Source organism: Cebidichthys violaceus, unplaced genomic scaffold, assembly GCF_023349555.1.
Source record: "Cebidichthys violaceus isolate CVI_PGR_0920_01 unplaced genomic scaffold, fCebVio1.0.p SCAF_69, whole genome shotgun sequence".
Taxonomy (NCBI): domain Eukaryota; kingdom Metazoa; phylum Chordata; class Actinopteri; order Perciformes; family Stichaeidae; genus Cebidichthys; species Cebidichthys violaceus.
In genome coordinates, this window is record NW_027176916.1 from 35,067 (window position 1) to 51,710 (window position 16,644).

Consider the following 16,644-nt stretch of genomic DNA (forward strand, 5'->3'; position numbering starts at 1 on the left):
CACTGACTCACAGATCTCTGATATTAGTTTTAGTGTGACTAAAGGAGTATTTAAGTGAAATCCATTTCCCATTAGGAACGGCAGCGTAATGAATTGTGCGTTTCACATATTGAACCGCAGGCAACACCTAATCCTAGACCGTTTGTGTTATTGACTACATCACACATATAAGCAGAATCCTCTGCACTCATCCCTGCTGTTGACCAACACTCTTCACTACTAGTTTGTTGTGTTCGTGTGTGAATGAGCAGAGACGGATGAAGCGAGAGGGGCTGGATGGGCAGACAGAGAGCGATTGCTGATTTCATCATCAGGTAAATACGTATTGATTTCAGTGTGATGGAGCAGTTATGAGGCGGCGGGGATGAGGCTCCCACCCAGCGTCCATTTAAAACATTCAGCCCAATCCACAAAGAAAGAGACAGAAGAGACCTGAAAGGATGAAAACGAGGATCCAGAAAGGATGAAAACGAGGATCCTTAAAGGATGAAAACGAGGATCCAGAAAGGATGAAAACGAGAATCCTGAAAAGATGAAAACGAGGATCCTGAAAAGATAAAAACGAAGATCCTGAAAGGATGAAAACGAGGATCTTGAAAGGATGAAAACGAGGATCCTGAAAGGATAAAAACGAGGATCCTGAAAGGATGAAAACGAGGATCCTGAAAGGATGAAAACGAGGATCCTGAAAGGATGAAAAACGAGGATCCTTAAAGGATGAAAACGAGGATCCTGAAAGGATGAAAACGAGGATTCTGAAAGGATGAAAACGAGGATCCTTAAAGGATAAAAACAAGGATCCTTAAAGGATGAAAACGAGAATCCTGAAAAGATAAAAACGAGGATCCTGAAATGAGGAAAACGAGGATCCTGAAAGGATGAAAACGAGGATCCTAAAAGGATGAAAACGAGGATCCTTAAAGGATGAAAACGAGGATCCTGAAAGGATGAAAACAAGGATCCTTAAAGGATGAAAACGAGGATCCTGAAAAGATAAAAACGAGGATCCTTAAAGGATGAAAAACGAGAATCCTGAAAAGATAAAAACGAGGATCCTGAAAAGATGAAAACGAGGATCCTGAAAGGATGAAAACGAGGATCCTGAAAAGATGAAAATGAGGATCCTGAAAGGATGAAAACGAGGATCCTGAAAGGATGAAAACGAGGATCCTGAAAGGATGAAAACGAGGATCCTGAAAGGATGAAAACGAGGATCCTCAAAGGATGGAAGTTATGGTATTTTAATAGCTAGACCTTGCTGATACTGATATTTGGTAACACGAGACCAGCAATAAGGAAGAGCCCCGTAAACGAAGCAGGGTGTTTAGGAAGTAAGAGAGAAGTTTTGGGTTGTTGTTGTTGGGTAAGACCTTTTCAGACATAAAATGCTACATTGCTGGCTCCATCTAGCTGTTCCAGTATTCACTTTTTGTCATCCAGACAGGTGGCGACTTTTACGTTAACGTTCCTTGCATCTCCCTTCGGATGATGACAGCACATTAAAGGAAAGAGGCCTGTGCTCGCGCAACACTTGGCAGCTGTGAAAGCAGCACAGACAGGCAGAGCGACGGTGAGTTCAAAATGTTGTAACATCAAGGAGGAAGAGCGTTTCCTGTTCTCTCGCAGGCTGAATCTCTGATTCTATCAGTTGGCTCAAGATTACGGTGAGATATGGAAGAGGAAGGTCCTCAAAAATGTGTGTTTGGAGGTATGAAAGAGAGCAAAATCAGACAGAGGGAGTTAATGAGTGTCTGTGAGTGTATGAGGGAGGGATGGAGGAGGGGGGGGAATAATTGTGGCGGTCTTGTGGCTCCCATTCACACCATGGACTTAATCCTGCTCTAATCCTCCTCTTTCCCGCTCCCAGTGGGCTGAGCCGTGGGGGGGGGGGGGGGGTTTAGGGGGTCTCCCATTCTCCTCATGCATTAAGGATGAGAGTTAGGAGATTAAATATAAATGTGCCGAGGCTCCTTCAGCTGTACAGTTCCATCACGTCAACGAGAGGGCACAATCGTGGAGGATCAAGCCTAAATCCTTTAAATGTTGCGTCGCAGTCAAACGGACCGAGCTTTCATTAACACCCAATCGCTTCCAGAGTCCGATCAACTCCAGAGACGTGAACCCATCAGTACAACCGAACACTGGATAGGACATTGGCGTCCAAAAATGTTATAATTAACTTTAATGAACTGAAAACCCCCCCGTGAAAGGAAGACATGGACAACTCCCAGACCGGACAACGCTCTGGTAGAGACCTGTCAATCACTGCGTAGCCCCGCCCCCTAAAGCATCCCCTGCTTTATGGTCTGTTTGACTCTAAATGGAGCATAATGTACTAAATGAACATCATGCTGTATTGAAGAAGACTGTAAACTAGAGATTGAGACCATAAACTCATGTTTACAATGTTTACTGAGGGAATAAATCAAGAGAGAAGTAGAGTCATTTTAGACTAGACTTCTATACAACCAGAGGAGTCGCCCCCTGGTGGACACTAGAGAGAATGCAGCTTTTAAGACACTTCAGCGTTGACTTCAGGAGGCCGCCGCCTGGTTGCTACCTAGTTTTGACGGGTTGTAACTGAAAAATTGGCTAATGTCATAAACAAAGAAGACAACTGGTACGGTTGTATGTTCTCATGTCTCTGTATCATGTATGTAGGCCATATCGGAATAAAAGCTAGTTCTAATGAAGAGACATACTTGCGTTTTTTTTTGTCCAAGACCAACAAGCTAACACAATGTCATACAGTTCATAAACGTGTACCAGCCTCCATCAATGAGGCAAAACATGTCAACGGACATAAAAAAGATCAAGTCCCTGAAAGCCAAACCAGTCAAAGCATTTTATCTCCTGTTATCTTTCTTTTATAAACCCGAACTCTTGCTTCACTTATTGCATCCAGTCTTAACAATGAGATTAACTAGCTGTGGGCCTGAGTGCTCTGCCCCCCCCCCCCCCATTTCCTCCATGATGAAATGGGCTATAAAGCCCAGACTGGCCATTTGGGTCCACAGACAGGAGACTGGGCTTCCCAAAGGCGTTCCAGCGCTGGGATAATCTCCCCCAAACTGTAGGTCAATGCGCAGGAATGGACATTAATGGACGAAGCTCGGTCTGTCTAGCATTATGGTCTGTTGGTTAATGGTCCCACAAGGGTCCATGCCATTAAAGCACTTTTTTTTTTTTTCAAACCGCTCCTTCACCTAGAATTAGGTTTTGCATTAGCTAACAGTTAATTATTTATTTTTTTTTGCACAAAGTGCAGGCTTCGTTAGGACGCAGAGACACCGTCTAATGACTTAACGGCGGGACACACCTGAGACTTCGCCAAAGAGAGACGTCCGAGCAGACGGACGGCGGAGACAACGGCAGCAACAGAGAGCCGTTAACGGGAGGATAAGTAGGAAGTGTTTATCAAAAGGGATGGAGCGTGACGGAGACGTGAACGCCAACACACACACACACACACACACACACACAGGGAGACAAAGAGGAACCGGAGAACAACGCGGGAAGATGAATAACAACGAGGACAGACGGCTGAGTCGTTTAAAGGAAATGTGACGAGTTCTGATGAACCCTGATGAGGAGGATAATTAAAGCGGAAACAAAAACAACGCTCACTGGATATTTGGAGGCTGTTCATGTTGCAGAGGAGTTGTTGTTGTTGTTGTGTTCACTAATACACTACAGGATGAACATGAAGAGAGAAGCATTTCTACTGATGAGGTTTACATCACGGCCGATACTCAATGCAGGCCTGGTACCGGACAGACGGGTCACTGGTGGGGTATATATATATATATATATATATATATATATTTATATATATATATATATATATATATATATGTCGGGCATGAACACGGCCCGGCCTCTAGATGTCAGCAGTGACAAACTACCTCGACAACGGCGACCGCAAACAATGAGCTGCAGACAAAATGTCAAACCATGCAAGTTAATATCTGTTGTTTTTTTTACTTCATTCTGACGCTGAAATACTGTTTTTTTTAAATTGCGATTCATAATATTCATCATAAAATCCTATGTCGTCTTCCTCCTAGTCACACCTAGTGCAGCTCACCAAAGTTCTAGATCACTATAACGAGACATTGGGGGGGGAGGGGGGGGGGGGGGTGATGGCGACGCTCCAAAAAAAACGTCACGTCTGAATCTCCCCGAGTCGCGTCGCGTCGCTTCCTCTCCGACCGATCTCCACCTCTCGCCGCTTTGATCGTCTCGGTAATTAACTCAGTCTGCCGTCTACCTCCATCATGTCCCATTCCAGTCTTACTTGCTGCCACCTTCATCCCTTTACATCCATAAATATATATATATATATATATATATATATATATATATATATATATATTTATTTTGAGATATGTTCTTTTTTTTCCCGACTGGATCAAAACCCGCAATCCTGCATCAAAGGCAGCAAGTGGGAGTGAAATGAGTGCAGGTAGCCTCATCAGACTGGCCAGGTGACAACCCTGGCACTGCTGTCTGGTCACACACACACACACACACACACACACACACACACACACACACACACACACACACACACACACACACACACACACACACACACACACACACACACACACACACACTTCTCATAGCTGCAGATTCAATCCTGCACCGCTGCAAAGAGCTTTGATCAATGGAGGCCTCTCTCGGCTCGGTCTGATGTCGTAAGAGGAGGACTGTGATCGGGAAACACACACACACACATATGGAGAGGAAGAAACATGCGCACACACACACTCATAGACAGTTGTGCCTTCATAAACGCAGACAGAGCATGTGAACTGTGGGCTTCATTCAGTCAAACGACAGCATCCACTCCATTACTGGCAAGTCCACAGACTGTTGAATTAAGACAGAGTGAGGGGAGACAGGATGATGGAGACGGGACCCGGAGTGAATATATGGAGAGACGGAGAGAGTGGAAGAGGAGACGGTGAGGGAGGCAAGAGTGCAGCGTATGATTGAGATTGGAGAGTGTGTGAGTGTGTGTGTGTGTGTGTGTGTGTGTGTGTGTGTGTGTGTGTGTGTGTGTGTGTGTGTATAATAAAGATAGGACTGACAGCGAGAGGTGGAATGACGGTGAAGTGAAAGGGAGGGAAAAGATGAAGATAAAAAGTCTTCTCTTAAGAATCCAATTCTACCTCAGTCCAGACTACACCAGGGCAGTGTGTGTGTGTGTGTGTGTGTGTGTGTGTGTGTGTGTGTGTGTGTGTGTGTGTGTGTGTGTGTGTGCGCCAGCTGGGGAAAGGGGAGACGTAATGAATTGAGGATAGAATTGGAGGTGACAACTGCAAAGGCAGAGAAAGGGAAGGAGAGAGAGAGAGAGAGAGAGAGAGAGAGAGAGAGAGAGAGAGAGAGACAGAGAGAGAGAGAGCGAAAGGGAAGGGGAGAGAGAGAGAGAGAACGGGGAAAGAGAGAGAACGGGGAAAAAGAGAGAAGGGGAGAGAGAGAGAGAAAGGGAAGCGAGAGAGAAAAGGGGAGAGAAAGAGAGAGAGAGAGAGACAGAGAGAGAGAGACAGGGAAGGAGAGAGAGAGAGAGAGAGAGAGAGAGAGAAAGGGAAGGGGAGAGAGAGAGAGAGAATGGGGAGAGAGAGAGAAGGGGAGAGAGAGAGACAGACAGACAGACAGACAGACAGACAGACAGACAGATAGATAGATAGATAGATAGAGACAGAGAGAGAGAGAGAGAGAGAGAGAGAGAGAGAGAGAGAGAGAGAGACAGAGAGGGTGGGTGGTGCATGGACAGAAACATCATCACATCATTCATCAGCTTATTTAGCTGATAAATGATGCGACGGCAACAACACGTCACTCACTTCCTGATCTGTACTGCACATGTGCAGACTAGCGCTACACACAGTGGTTGAACACTCACACCTGAACCCTGTTATAACCCTGATAATGCTGCACAGTGGACAGAGTCTGTGAGCTTCAACCATCACTGGACGGATAGTCCTGAGTCTGGACAGACAGCGGGCTGGCAGGCTTCTACGCCGGATCAGCAGCCTATTAGTTGGCAGTGTCCCTCACTTGTGTCCCTCACTTGTGTCCCTCACTTGGCCGTGCCAGCATTGTGACAGACGGGGGACGCTGAACGTCACCAAAGGGCCGCTGACTTTTGCCCCGGTTGTCTGAGAGTGATGACTTCAGGAGAGGGCTGCAGAGAGGAGAGAGACGCACGGCCTGAACAATAGAGGCGACTCAGCCAAAGCGTTCGGAGCTTTTCCAAAACCATCTCCGCTTTGTGTCGGATGATGGATAATAAAAACCATAAAGACTTGTTGGGCCACGTCCAGACTACGGAAACCATCTCCGTCCAGACTAACACGCCTGAACACGAACATCACACGAACATCACATGACTCTTCAGGTCCACTGGGCACGCGCCCATGTAAACAGGAAGTAGATTGTCATATTTTGTCGAGTAATAAAATAGTCTTTAAAGATCTTAAGTACGTGTTTGATACTTAAGATCTTCTCTAAAATCTAGATACAGTTTGTGGAAAGTTTTTGAAGTTTTATTTTTCAGACTTAACGTTAGTTACACACTGCAGGTCTCTCTCTGTCCCTCTGTCTCTGTCCCCCTCTCTCTCTCTCTCTCTCTCTCTGTCTGTCTCTCCCTCCCTCTCCCTCTCCCTCTCTCTCTCTCCCTCCCTCTCTCCCTCCCTCTCCCCCTCTCTCTCTCTCCCTCCCTCTCCCTCTCTCTCTGTCTCTCTCCCTCCCTCTCCCTCTCTCTCTCTCCCTCCCTCTCTCTCTGTCTCTCTCCCTCCCTCTCCCCCTCTCTCTCTCTCCCTCCCTCTCCCTCTCTCTCTCTCCCTCCCTCTCCCTCCCTCTCTCTCTCCCTCCCTCTCCCTCTCCCTCTCTCTCCCTCTTTATCTCTCTCTCTCTCTCTCTCTCTCCCTCTCTCTCTCTCTCTCTCTCTCTCTCCCTCTCCCTGTCTCTCCCTCTCTCCGTCCTCAGGAGCATTTCTAAACTCCGTTTTCGATGCTCGATGCTCGGCCTACATAATGTGGACGCTCAGTGTAAACGTAGCACAACATTTGTAGTGTGGACACGGCCTTGGTGTGGAAGGGTCTTCAGACCTGTACTCAACCCCCCCAACATGAACATAAACAACATGAACTACGCCCGCCTGGATGTCCTCGGTGAGTAAAAGCTTGAAATTGGCCGCATGCTCGTTCGTCCCAGTCAGTCCTCAGCACTCATTCAGTGTGCTGCTTCCACAGTGAATACGGTAATTAGCACGGGTCAGCACCCCTGCACAGTCAAGTATTCTCCTCTGGAGGACTGGAGTTATTACAGCCTTCAGAGGAAATTCCTTCCAGTTGTTATCGTGTGTGTGTGTGTGTGTGTGTGTGTGTGTGTGTGTGTGTGTGTGGCAGCAGGTAACCCGTAGTTACTGCCAAACAGTGTTTAGATGACAGATAAAGTCAATAAATGTTTTCTGTAAAAGTGTGGTTGATAAAATGGGATTTATTTTGTCCTTTCTCTCCTCATTGTTCTTCTTCTTTTCTGCCAAAACACAGACGGACAAACGGAATAAAACAAGGTGAAATGTTCTACCGGGTGTGTGTGTGTGTGTGTGTGTGTGTGTGGGTTTGTACACAATCAACTCTTTCTTTTGTTCTATGTTTGTCTGTGTGTGTGTGTGTGTGTGTGTGTGTGTGTGTGTTACAGGAAGCTGCGAGGCGTCTATGTCTGGGTCCCTGAGGAAGATGGGCCACGGTCAGGTCTGCCGGATACAGGAGGGAAGACTGAACACTTGGCTTTAATACTGACAACACTACTTGTGTGTACACACACACACACACACACACACACACACACACACACACACACACTGGCACCCCTACAGGTCGACCCGGAGGCCGGGTGGAGGGGCGGCCCCACCTTTTGGTTCTCCCGTGATGTTTTTGTTAATGTTGGCCTCCGCTCACCTCCGCCCAGACGGAGCTCGCTACGATTTCAGCACCGCCGGCCCGGACAGGAAATTAACTTTGCTTCCTGAACGTCCCAAAAATGTATCGGCCATTTTTTTTTTTTTTTATTATTTCTCCTGAACAAAAAAAAAAGCACGTTGGAGCAAACAGCTTAGATGAAACACGGTGTGGATTCATTATCGGTGTGAATGTTCAGAGCTGCCTCAACGCTTTCGTGTTGAATACCAGTGTGTCGATGAATATTCATCGTGGAAATGTGGTTTAATAAAAATATATATTAAAAAATGTTTTTTCTCTTCACTGAAGATATTTTGATTGCTTTAGAGGTTGGCTTGTCACAATATTGTGCGTCTAAACAAAGAATATTTAATCAGGATTTTGGCAACGGCGAACTGACCGACAGACCCTCTTCACGCCCGATAGCCTTTGTTCTCTCTCTCTCTCTCTCTCTCTCTCTCTCTCTGTCTCTCTCTCTCTCTCTCAAACACCCACAGAGCGATATCGGTGTATTTATAAATGCCCTTGAAAATTATCCAGTAAAGGCTCTCTGGTTGTACAGGCGTGGATCAATATCAGTGAGATAATGGCAGCCAGAGAAATTGGGGGGGGGGGGGGACTATGGGTGGTTGAAATATCAGTACAAAGATGTGTGTGTGTGTGTGTGTGTGTGTGTGTGTGTGTGTGTGTGTGTGTTGCAGCTCTGGTAGGAGGAGTCTGCATTCATAAAGTGAGGGGGAGTAATGAATGTGCACTTGTATGCAAAGTGTGTGTATCATCTCACGACCACTGCAGAGGGCCGGTGTGTGTGTGTGTGTGTGTGTGTGTGTGTGTGTGTGTGTGTGTGTGTGTGCGTGTGTGCGGGTGCGCACAAAGGCTAGAGTGCATCTCCACACTGAGCAGCCTCACTTTCAGTCCATTTGGCCCGGTAGTGTCGAGCAGCCCGGCCGTGCTAATGCTCCTGAGTGGACTCTTCACTCCAGCCTATCGTAGCTGACAGTAGATCACACTGGCTCTTCTGTGCCGCTCTACCCACTGACATGCATTCATAGTCCAGCACCGCATCAGAAGGTGAAGTGTGGTGAACTACTCGATGAGTGGGGGCCGTTTCTACCAGCTGACAGTGGGTCAGTAGGGTTGTCATCGTCATGACATTTTTAAGGGTTATGTGCATTTTTAGCTATAAGCTAGCTGACTATGTTACATACATGGAAACAAATAGTAGTAATCTATTAAGACAATAGTTTGACTGAACACGTTCATATTTAGTTAGTACGTTGTTGACGTTATCAATTTGGACGAGCCGGACCAAGTGTGTCACGATTTGTCGACGTATGATTTCTATGATATATGATAATTAAAATAAAAAGATGACAAATTATCATATTGAATTATTGCCCAGCTCTAATTGTTATTGATCAAAAAAAAGTTCTGTTCTGTTCTGTTCTGCTCTGTTCTATTCTGTTCTGTTATTCTTCAGTAATATTTCCTAAATTTCCAGAATTACAACGGGATCTTTTATCTAAGAGATGCACACGGGTTTCAGCAACCAAGCATGTTTTTGTTTGGAAGGATTGAATCGTGATTTATGAGTTATTGGGGGGGTGGGGGGGGGGGGGGGAGGTTAGCTGGGCACGGCCGGGCCTAATGCAACCCACATCGATCTCTATCGCCCCAACTTCCTGTGCATATGATATCCTAGACCTCATGCTAAAAGCCCTCTGTCTCTCTATTGTTGCCTCTCTCTCTCTCTCTCTCTCTCTCTCTCTCTCTCTTTGTCTCTCTCTCCTCATGCTCTTACCCCTCCTCCTCCTCCCCCCATCTCTCTGGGCTCAAAGGCCACATCGCCTTGACACCCCGTCAGTCGGGCCCGTCTTGTGGTCCTTCGAGGTCAGAGTAAATCTGCCGAGGCCGGCGTTAAGAGGCCCTGGTCCGCGTAAACCAAATATCATCAAGATGCTGGAAACTGAATACTTTTATTGTGCAGCTTTATTGACCCTCATGAAGTAGGATTTCACTTCCTTTAGCTTTGTTTGACTTGTGCGTAGCGTTACGGTATCTGATGCGATGGTTTCTTTTGATCTTTGGATTGATGGCGTCGGTTGTGGTAATTACTGGAGGCGTTATCTGGAGCGTGGGCCTTCGGTTCCTAAATCAGACGCCGCCCCGGGCACGAGGCCACGGCGCTGAGACAAAAAGGGGGTCAATACTCTGAAGTGTGGAATAATGAATCTCAACAGAGGCTTAATGCAGCTCTCTGGTGCTATCTGATGTGACGACGAGTGGCAGGCTAGCAACTGTAGCTTGACTCAAATATAGCATCTAGCTAACAGAAGATCAGTCTACTTTCAAATGTATTCCCTCATTTCAATTTACTTTGCACCCAATAAAAGAGGCGGCGACCTCCGGACAGTTAAAGTCCCTTAAAGCTGCATTCTCTCTAGTGTCCACCAGGGGGCGACTCCTCTGGTCGTATAGAAGTCTAGTCTAAAATGACTCTACTTCTCTCTTGATTTATTCCCCAAGTAAACATTGTAAACATGAGTTTATGGTCTCAATCTCTAGTTTACAGTCTTCTTCAACACAGCATGATGTTCATTTAGTACATTATGCTCCATTTAGAGTCACACAGACCATAATGCAGGGTGTGAGTGGGACTTATTTGGACGTGCCAGCTTTGTTCTTCTACCTGTCCATCTGTCTGACCTGGCTTGGCGCTGACTCCCCTCATCCCAAACGCCTCCACAGATCCATTACTATTCAGCGCAGCATGAAGGCCACACACACACACACACACACACACACACACACACACACACACACACACACACACTGATGAGGCCAATGTTCAGGAAAGGCCCACTGATTGCTGAGGGGAAGCAGCAGCCCGGGTCAACCCGAGTCTGGACCTGCTGCTCTCTGCCCGGGACGTGTGCAGAACTCTTACAATTATTCTCCCGTTAAGCGTATCTATTCTATAAAGGACCGGTGTTCATTGCAAATATGAAGGAGGAATCGCACACCTGAATAAAAAAACGTGAGTAAATGAGCTCAAAATCAGTGCAAGTCGCCGACTTTAAATCAACTTTTAGATGCAACTGAAGTTCGCTGTTGCTCAACGCCGCGGAGCAGCTTCGGAGACGGGCGGGGAAAAGGAAACGCAAGGCATCTGGAAGGCTAATGCGCTACGTTTGGTGCATAAACAGAGAGCAAAGGTTGGACGCGTGAGGATGCAGATGGTTTCAGAAGGAGCTGGTGTGACTTATAAAGGCAGGAAGCAGCAGATGAGTGAGGATACGGCGCAGCAGGGCGGCAACAGCAGCAGCAGCAGCATCAGGCTGGCAACAACAACAACAACAACAACAACGGGCCCCATTATTGATGCTTAAATAATAGATGGGGCAAAGAGAGAGGAGAGGAGAGTCTCCTACGGGAAGGGAAGGAAAGAGGAAGACGGAAGGTAAAGAAAGAAAGAGAGAAACAGGTCCAGTGTAGGCAGCAGGGAGGGTCAGAGGGTTCTGCAGCGGAACATTTTGACAAGTCCTCCAGCAGCGGGGGCGTGGACTGAGGTCGAGTCCCACCGGGACGAACGGGACGTGATTTAAAGGGACAGTCCGTCCATAAACACAACACAACAAAACAATAAAAGAGGTGGAAACGCTCCTAAAGACGCTCCTCTAGCAGGAGCAGACCTCCCTTTTGTAAAGCTCTGTGTTGTTTATTAATAAGTGCAGACCTCACAACTGATCTCAGAGCGTCCACAACTTTCCATCCACACAGTCGAGACTCGGTCAGAAACCAAGATGGCCGACGGCCAACGCTCGAAGGCTTCGCGAACCGATCGGGACGACGCCACGGCGAACACGGTCGACTCCCTGTAAGTTACAGCGACATTAAAAAAAAAAAGGTGCCTAAACGGTTTGCTTTTCCACAGCGGTTCATCCGGGACGGTTACTGTCCAGGTCTGTAGTAAACAAGGCAGTAAAAGAAAAGCCTGCTGGCAGCAGCGGACTCCCTGCAGAGACGTAAAAACCAAGTGATCCAGGCGAAACCCGAACGACGGCACGCTGGATGATGCTTCTGGAGATCTGCCCTCTCTTAGATCTCCAGCGGTGAGTCCACCATTTTAGATGTCAGACCGCAATACAAATAAATAAAAAGCTAATCAGGCCTTCTGACTGGTGGGAGATGTGATAAATGGAAATCCTTCCAACGTACAGCCAAAGACTATCAAACGAGACTTCTAGAAAGTAATTGGCTGACATTCTGAGCAGGAAGGCAATGAGACGATTCAGAACTTTCCTCTCACTCGCAGCGGGACGGCTCTTCGTCTCTTCGTCTCTCCTCCTCTCCTCATCCCCTCCTTCCTTAAGATCTCAGAATGAATCCCCCCCCCCAAAAGAAAAACCTTTTCAGAGAGTTAAAATCCCTCTGTGGACGCTCCTCACCCCTCCCAAACCCGATCCGCGGCCTTCTTTTTTTAATTGCTACCGTACCTACAGACGGAGAGCACGTCGCCTAATGGCAGGAAGTCGGGAAAATTAATTAACCTTTTAGCGAAAAGGTGGTTCTCATCACAGACGCAGACCAATTAACGGAGGACTTCATACTGGGACTGAGGATGGAGCAGCAGCAGCAAAGGTGAGGCCCGGGAATACCGGCCGGAGAGACCGGAGCGAGAGCAAACCATGAAGGAAAAGTTGTCCAAGTTGCTCTAAACTTCTGGTTGGGAGCTAAAGTGGAGCTAAAGCGCTGAAGTTGTTGTAAATCTTTAACTACTACGGAAGATCAAAGCCGGCAAGTGACAAATAAAGCCCGTCATGTTGCACTGCCATGTTTTTTTCTACAGTAGCTCAGAAGGGACAAACTAAACATTGGCTCCTTTCACATATTTACGCTGTCTGAAGGCCGCCGTCTTTATTTCACTGCTCCTCAAGAAGGCAGAGGTCGAGAGAGAAATCGCGACGTTGCTGCAGGCTTAAAGGGGGCGGGGCGAGCAGATCCGCAACCTCACCACTAGATGCCACCAAATCCTACTTTTAATTCCTCTTAAAAAGGTATTTTTTTTTAAAGCAAAAATACCAAATCGACAGCGCTGGGAGGATTTCCTCTCTTTCTTTGTCTCATTTGATCATTAGAATAAATCATGTTGGAGTTCGGACTCATAACCGAATGAAATAAGACAAAATAAAGGACATTGGAACGGGACTAAATAATCCCAGATTTACTAATAAAAAGGTGATCTGGAGATTCATCTAGAATGAAAACAATCATAAAATGTCCTGCTCAGTACAAATCTTGGTCACAATTTGTTAATTGATGGTCCCCAAAACGTCTGTTTATCTATAATAATAATAATAATAATAATAATAATAATATCTGTTAATGTATCGTTTCATTCAGCAGCAGTGACATCAGACAATCTCACAAGAAGAGAAATGCATAATTTAGGTATTTAAGATGTAATCTTAAACCGAACATCTTCTCACTTCATCCCCTTTCATCTCCAGAGAGACAATTATCTCACACACACACACACACACACACACACACACACACACACACACACACACACACACGATGAAGACACACGATGAAGACAAACGTATCTATTGGCTTTCAGCTCCCCAGACTGGAGCTCCCAAAGAGACTCACAGGATTCCCAAATCAAATCCGGCGGGACGACCGATGAGCCGACAAGGAAACGAGAATCCATCAGAGACTTAAAGTCAGGTCTGATGCTCTGCGGCCGCTTTCACGGCTGACTCTGAGGGATTACCGTGACTAAACCCACGACGTCAAACTGGTAATTACACCATCGGCATCGCCAGCCACCAGATTAGACAGATCAGGTGGATTACACGTATAGAAACCGACAGATTAGAGATGCAGCGACACCGACGGGTGGGACACCGGGCCGATACCGGAATCTCTACACCCTCACGGCATGCACTGGAACTATGCACCTGTTGAAGTTCTTAACCGCGTTCAAAAGGTTTTACACTGCGAGTTAATTTGCTGGCGAACGCTTTTTTAATTTTGTAATAAATCACAATTCAGTGAATGTATATTTATGTATTTATTTGCTCGTATTTTGTGTTATGAAGTGAGGAAAAGCACCGTCTGAGTGACAGAGGATCGACCGGCGGTCGGTACTCGGTACTGAAAAAGTAATCCCTTCTGACGGATACAAGGGAAAACAAAGTGCATCATGGTTAAAACGACGCTTCACTGCACAGAACGGTGGACTGCCAAAACAACCGCTTAGTGACACGTTAATGGTTATTAATCACCGCCCCGAGTCCCGAATGACACCTCATTATGTCCTCCAGCTCAGCTGTGAGCATCCAGATCGCTGCGATTATCAATCTCACCAGCTAATATCGCGACCTGTCGTCGCCGTCGCCTGCAATCTGTGTCAAAAACTAAAGTGAGAACAGGATCCACGGCCACAGCGGGGCTTCCTGAAGGTGTTCTGTAGAGCGGCGAGGAAGGAGTGGTGCTACAGGAATCACACACACACACACAAAAAAAAAAAAGATGGTGCAAAATCTGCTCCGTCTCCGTTACATCAAAGCACTTCAGCGTCCAGGTCAGTAGACTGTGTCAGGTTTCACCTTCACTAAACACACACACACACACACACACACACACACACACACACACACACACACACACACACACACACACACACACACACACACACACACACACACACACACACACACGTACAGTGCTGTGCTGGTGATTTTTGTAGTTTTTTTAAAATGCATCCTCCCTCACAGCGAAGGGACCGTTAGCAGCTGTTCTGGATATCGGTTAAAAATCCAATGAAAAGGAAGAAGCCTTTCTAAACACACATTAAATATTCCTCATTTGCATATAAATCAAGCTCATTTTCTCTCATCCCCACCCTATCTCTCTCTCTCTCACACACACACACACACACACACACACACACACACACACACACACACACACACACACACACACACACACACACACACACACACACACACACACACACACACACACACAGCAGCATCCTAAACCAGAGGCTCTGGCCAGAAAAAGGGATTACGACATCGCTTACTTTGGAGGACCACGGCTGCAAGCAGTTGGCATAGCAACGGACCAGGAAAGCCATTTTTCCACGGGAGAGGAGGGGGTGTGTGTGTGTGTGTGTGTGTGTTAGCGAGGGGGGGAAGTTTCCCCCTCGTTCACCGACAGACGAAGAAGAAAAAATAAAAATAAGTAAGAAGAGGAGAGCTGACGGCGATGAGGATGGATTTAAAAAACGTTGAATAGGAGGTGTGTGTGTGTGTGTGTGTGTGTGTGTGTGTGTGTGTGTGTCTGTGTGTGTGTAGAAGAGACTTAAAGTCAAAGGAGATCCATTCATACGTCAAGCTTCCTCTCTGCTACCGATGCATTCAGAGGAACTGCAACAGAAGAAGCTTTAAAAACACTCCTGAAATGTAAAATCTGCAGAATATTTTTTTTAAAAATGGTCCCGGAGCAGGAAAATGGCGTTAAGATAAAAACATCCGAAGACAGTTCTGTCTGAAGTTCAATGTAGAAACTCGGGGAGTCTCTCCCTCCTGAGAGGAACAGAGGTTCCTCTCCTCAGTAGATGAGCGACCGATGGATTTAAAAAGAAGAGAGGGGGGCTCGTCCGTGCATCTGCAGCCCCCAGGGATGAAGCCTCTCGCCGGGCTTTAAAGTCCTCTGAACAGTCTGGATCAGCCGCCTGCAGCGCTCCTCTCCTCGCCGCTCACCGTCTCCGTCCGTCAAACTCCTCTTTGCAACTCTTTACCTCCCTACGGAGCTCCGGAGGTGCAGCTCCACGGCCCGGCAGATCCTCACTTCCCTTTTAACAAAAAAAAAAAGCTGTTTCAAGCTCCCCCCCCCCCCCCCCCCTTCTCTTCAGCCCCGTTAGGCGCTCGCACCTTCACGCCGGCGTTCTCCTTCCTCTCCCTCCCGCCCTTTTCGGAGCGAGAAGCCACCGCCGGATAGGACGCTGCGCCGCGGAGAGAGAGAGAGAGAGCACAGCTGCTAACGGGGGGAACCGAGCAGAGAGTGAGGAAGGGAGGTAGGGGAGGAGGGAGAAGGGAGGAGAATCCAGCCGAAAAAAGAATGACATCACCTGTGCAGCGAGAGAGAGGGAGGGAGGGGGGGAGAGAGAGAGAGAGAGAGAGAGAGAGGATGGGAGGTGGCGTGGAATGACGCGAGATCAAGCGGAGGGAAACTGCATTAGATGGATTGGCTGCTGAGCAGATGTGGACGAGAGAGAGTGAGATGGAGAGAGAGAGAGATGGAGAGAGAGAGAGAGAGAGAGAGAGAGAAAGAGAGAGAGAGAGAGAGCATCTTTATTGATCTGCTGGTAACATAAAGCCGAGTGTATCGAGGCAACCCCCTCCTCTTTGTGAGCGTGCCGCATAAATCACAAAAAAAGAGGGGAGGAAGAGGAGGAGGAGGAGGAGGAGGAGGAGGAGGAGGAGGAGGGGGGGGGGGAAGCATAAATCACAGAGCCCCTATCAGATACAAAGACAGACGCTGGTTGAATGTGAACCCGCGACACAACAGACGACGTGATAATGGGTTTTCCCCGTCTGGAGGATTTGCTGCGCGGCAGACGCGGATCAGACGATCCCAGATAAATGAGCTGAACGCC

At 47.3% G+C, this 16,644-nt stretch overlaps 1 protein-coding gene across 11 annotated transcripts in view; it reads right to left on the reverse strand.

Annotated features, from left to right (window-relative positions):
• Positions 1-16,644, reverse strand: part of rapgef6 (Rap guanine nucleotide exchange factor (GEF) 6) — a 336,552-nt gene that overhangs the window by 34,301 nt on the left and 285,607 nt on the right. For 2 of the 11 annotated variants that reach the window (XM_068735026.1, XM_068735025.1), the window contains exon 1: positions 15,067-15,849. The exons of the other annotated variants lie outside the window; for them this stretch is intronic. In XM_068735026.1, the coding sequence (XP_068591127.1) occupies positions 15,067-15,372 (306 nt within the window). In that variant the 5' untranslated portion in view covers positions 15,373-15,849. Of the gene's footprint in view, positions 1-15,066; positions 15,850-16,644 lie in introns of those variants that run through there. 11 annotated transcript variants of the gene reach the window in all.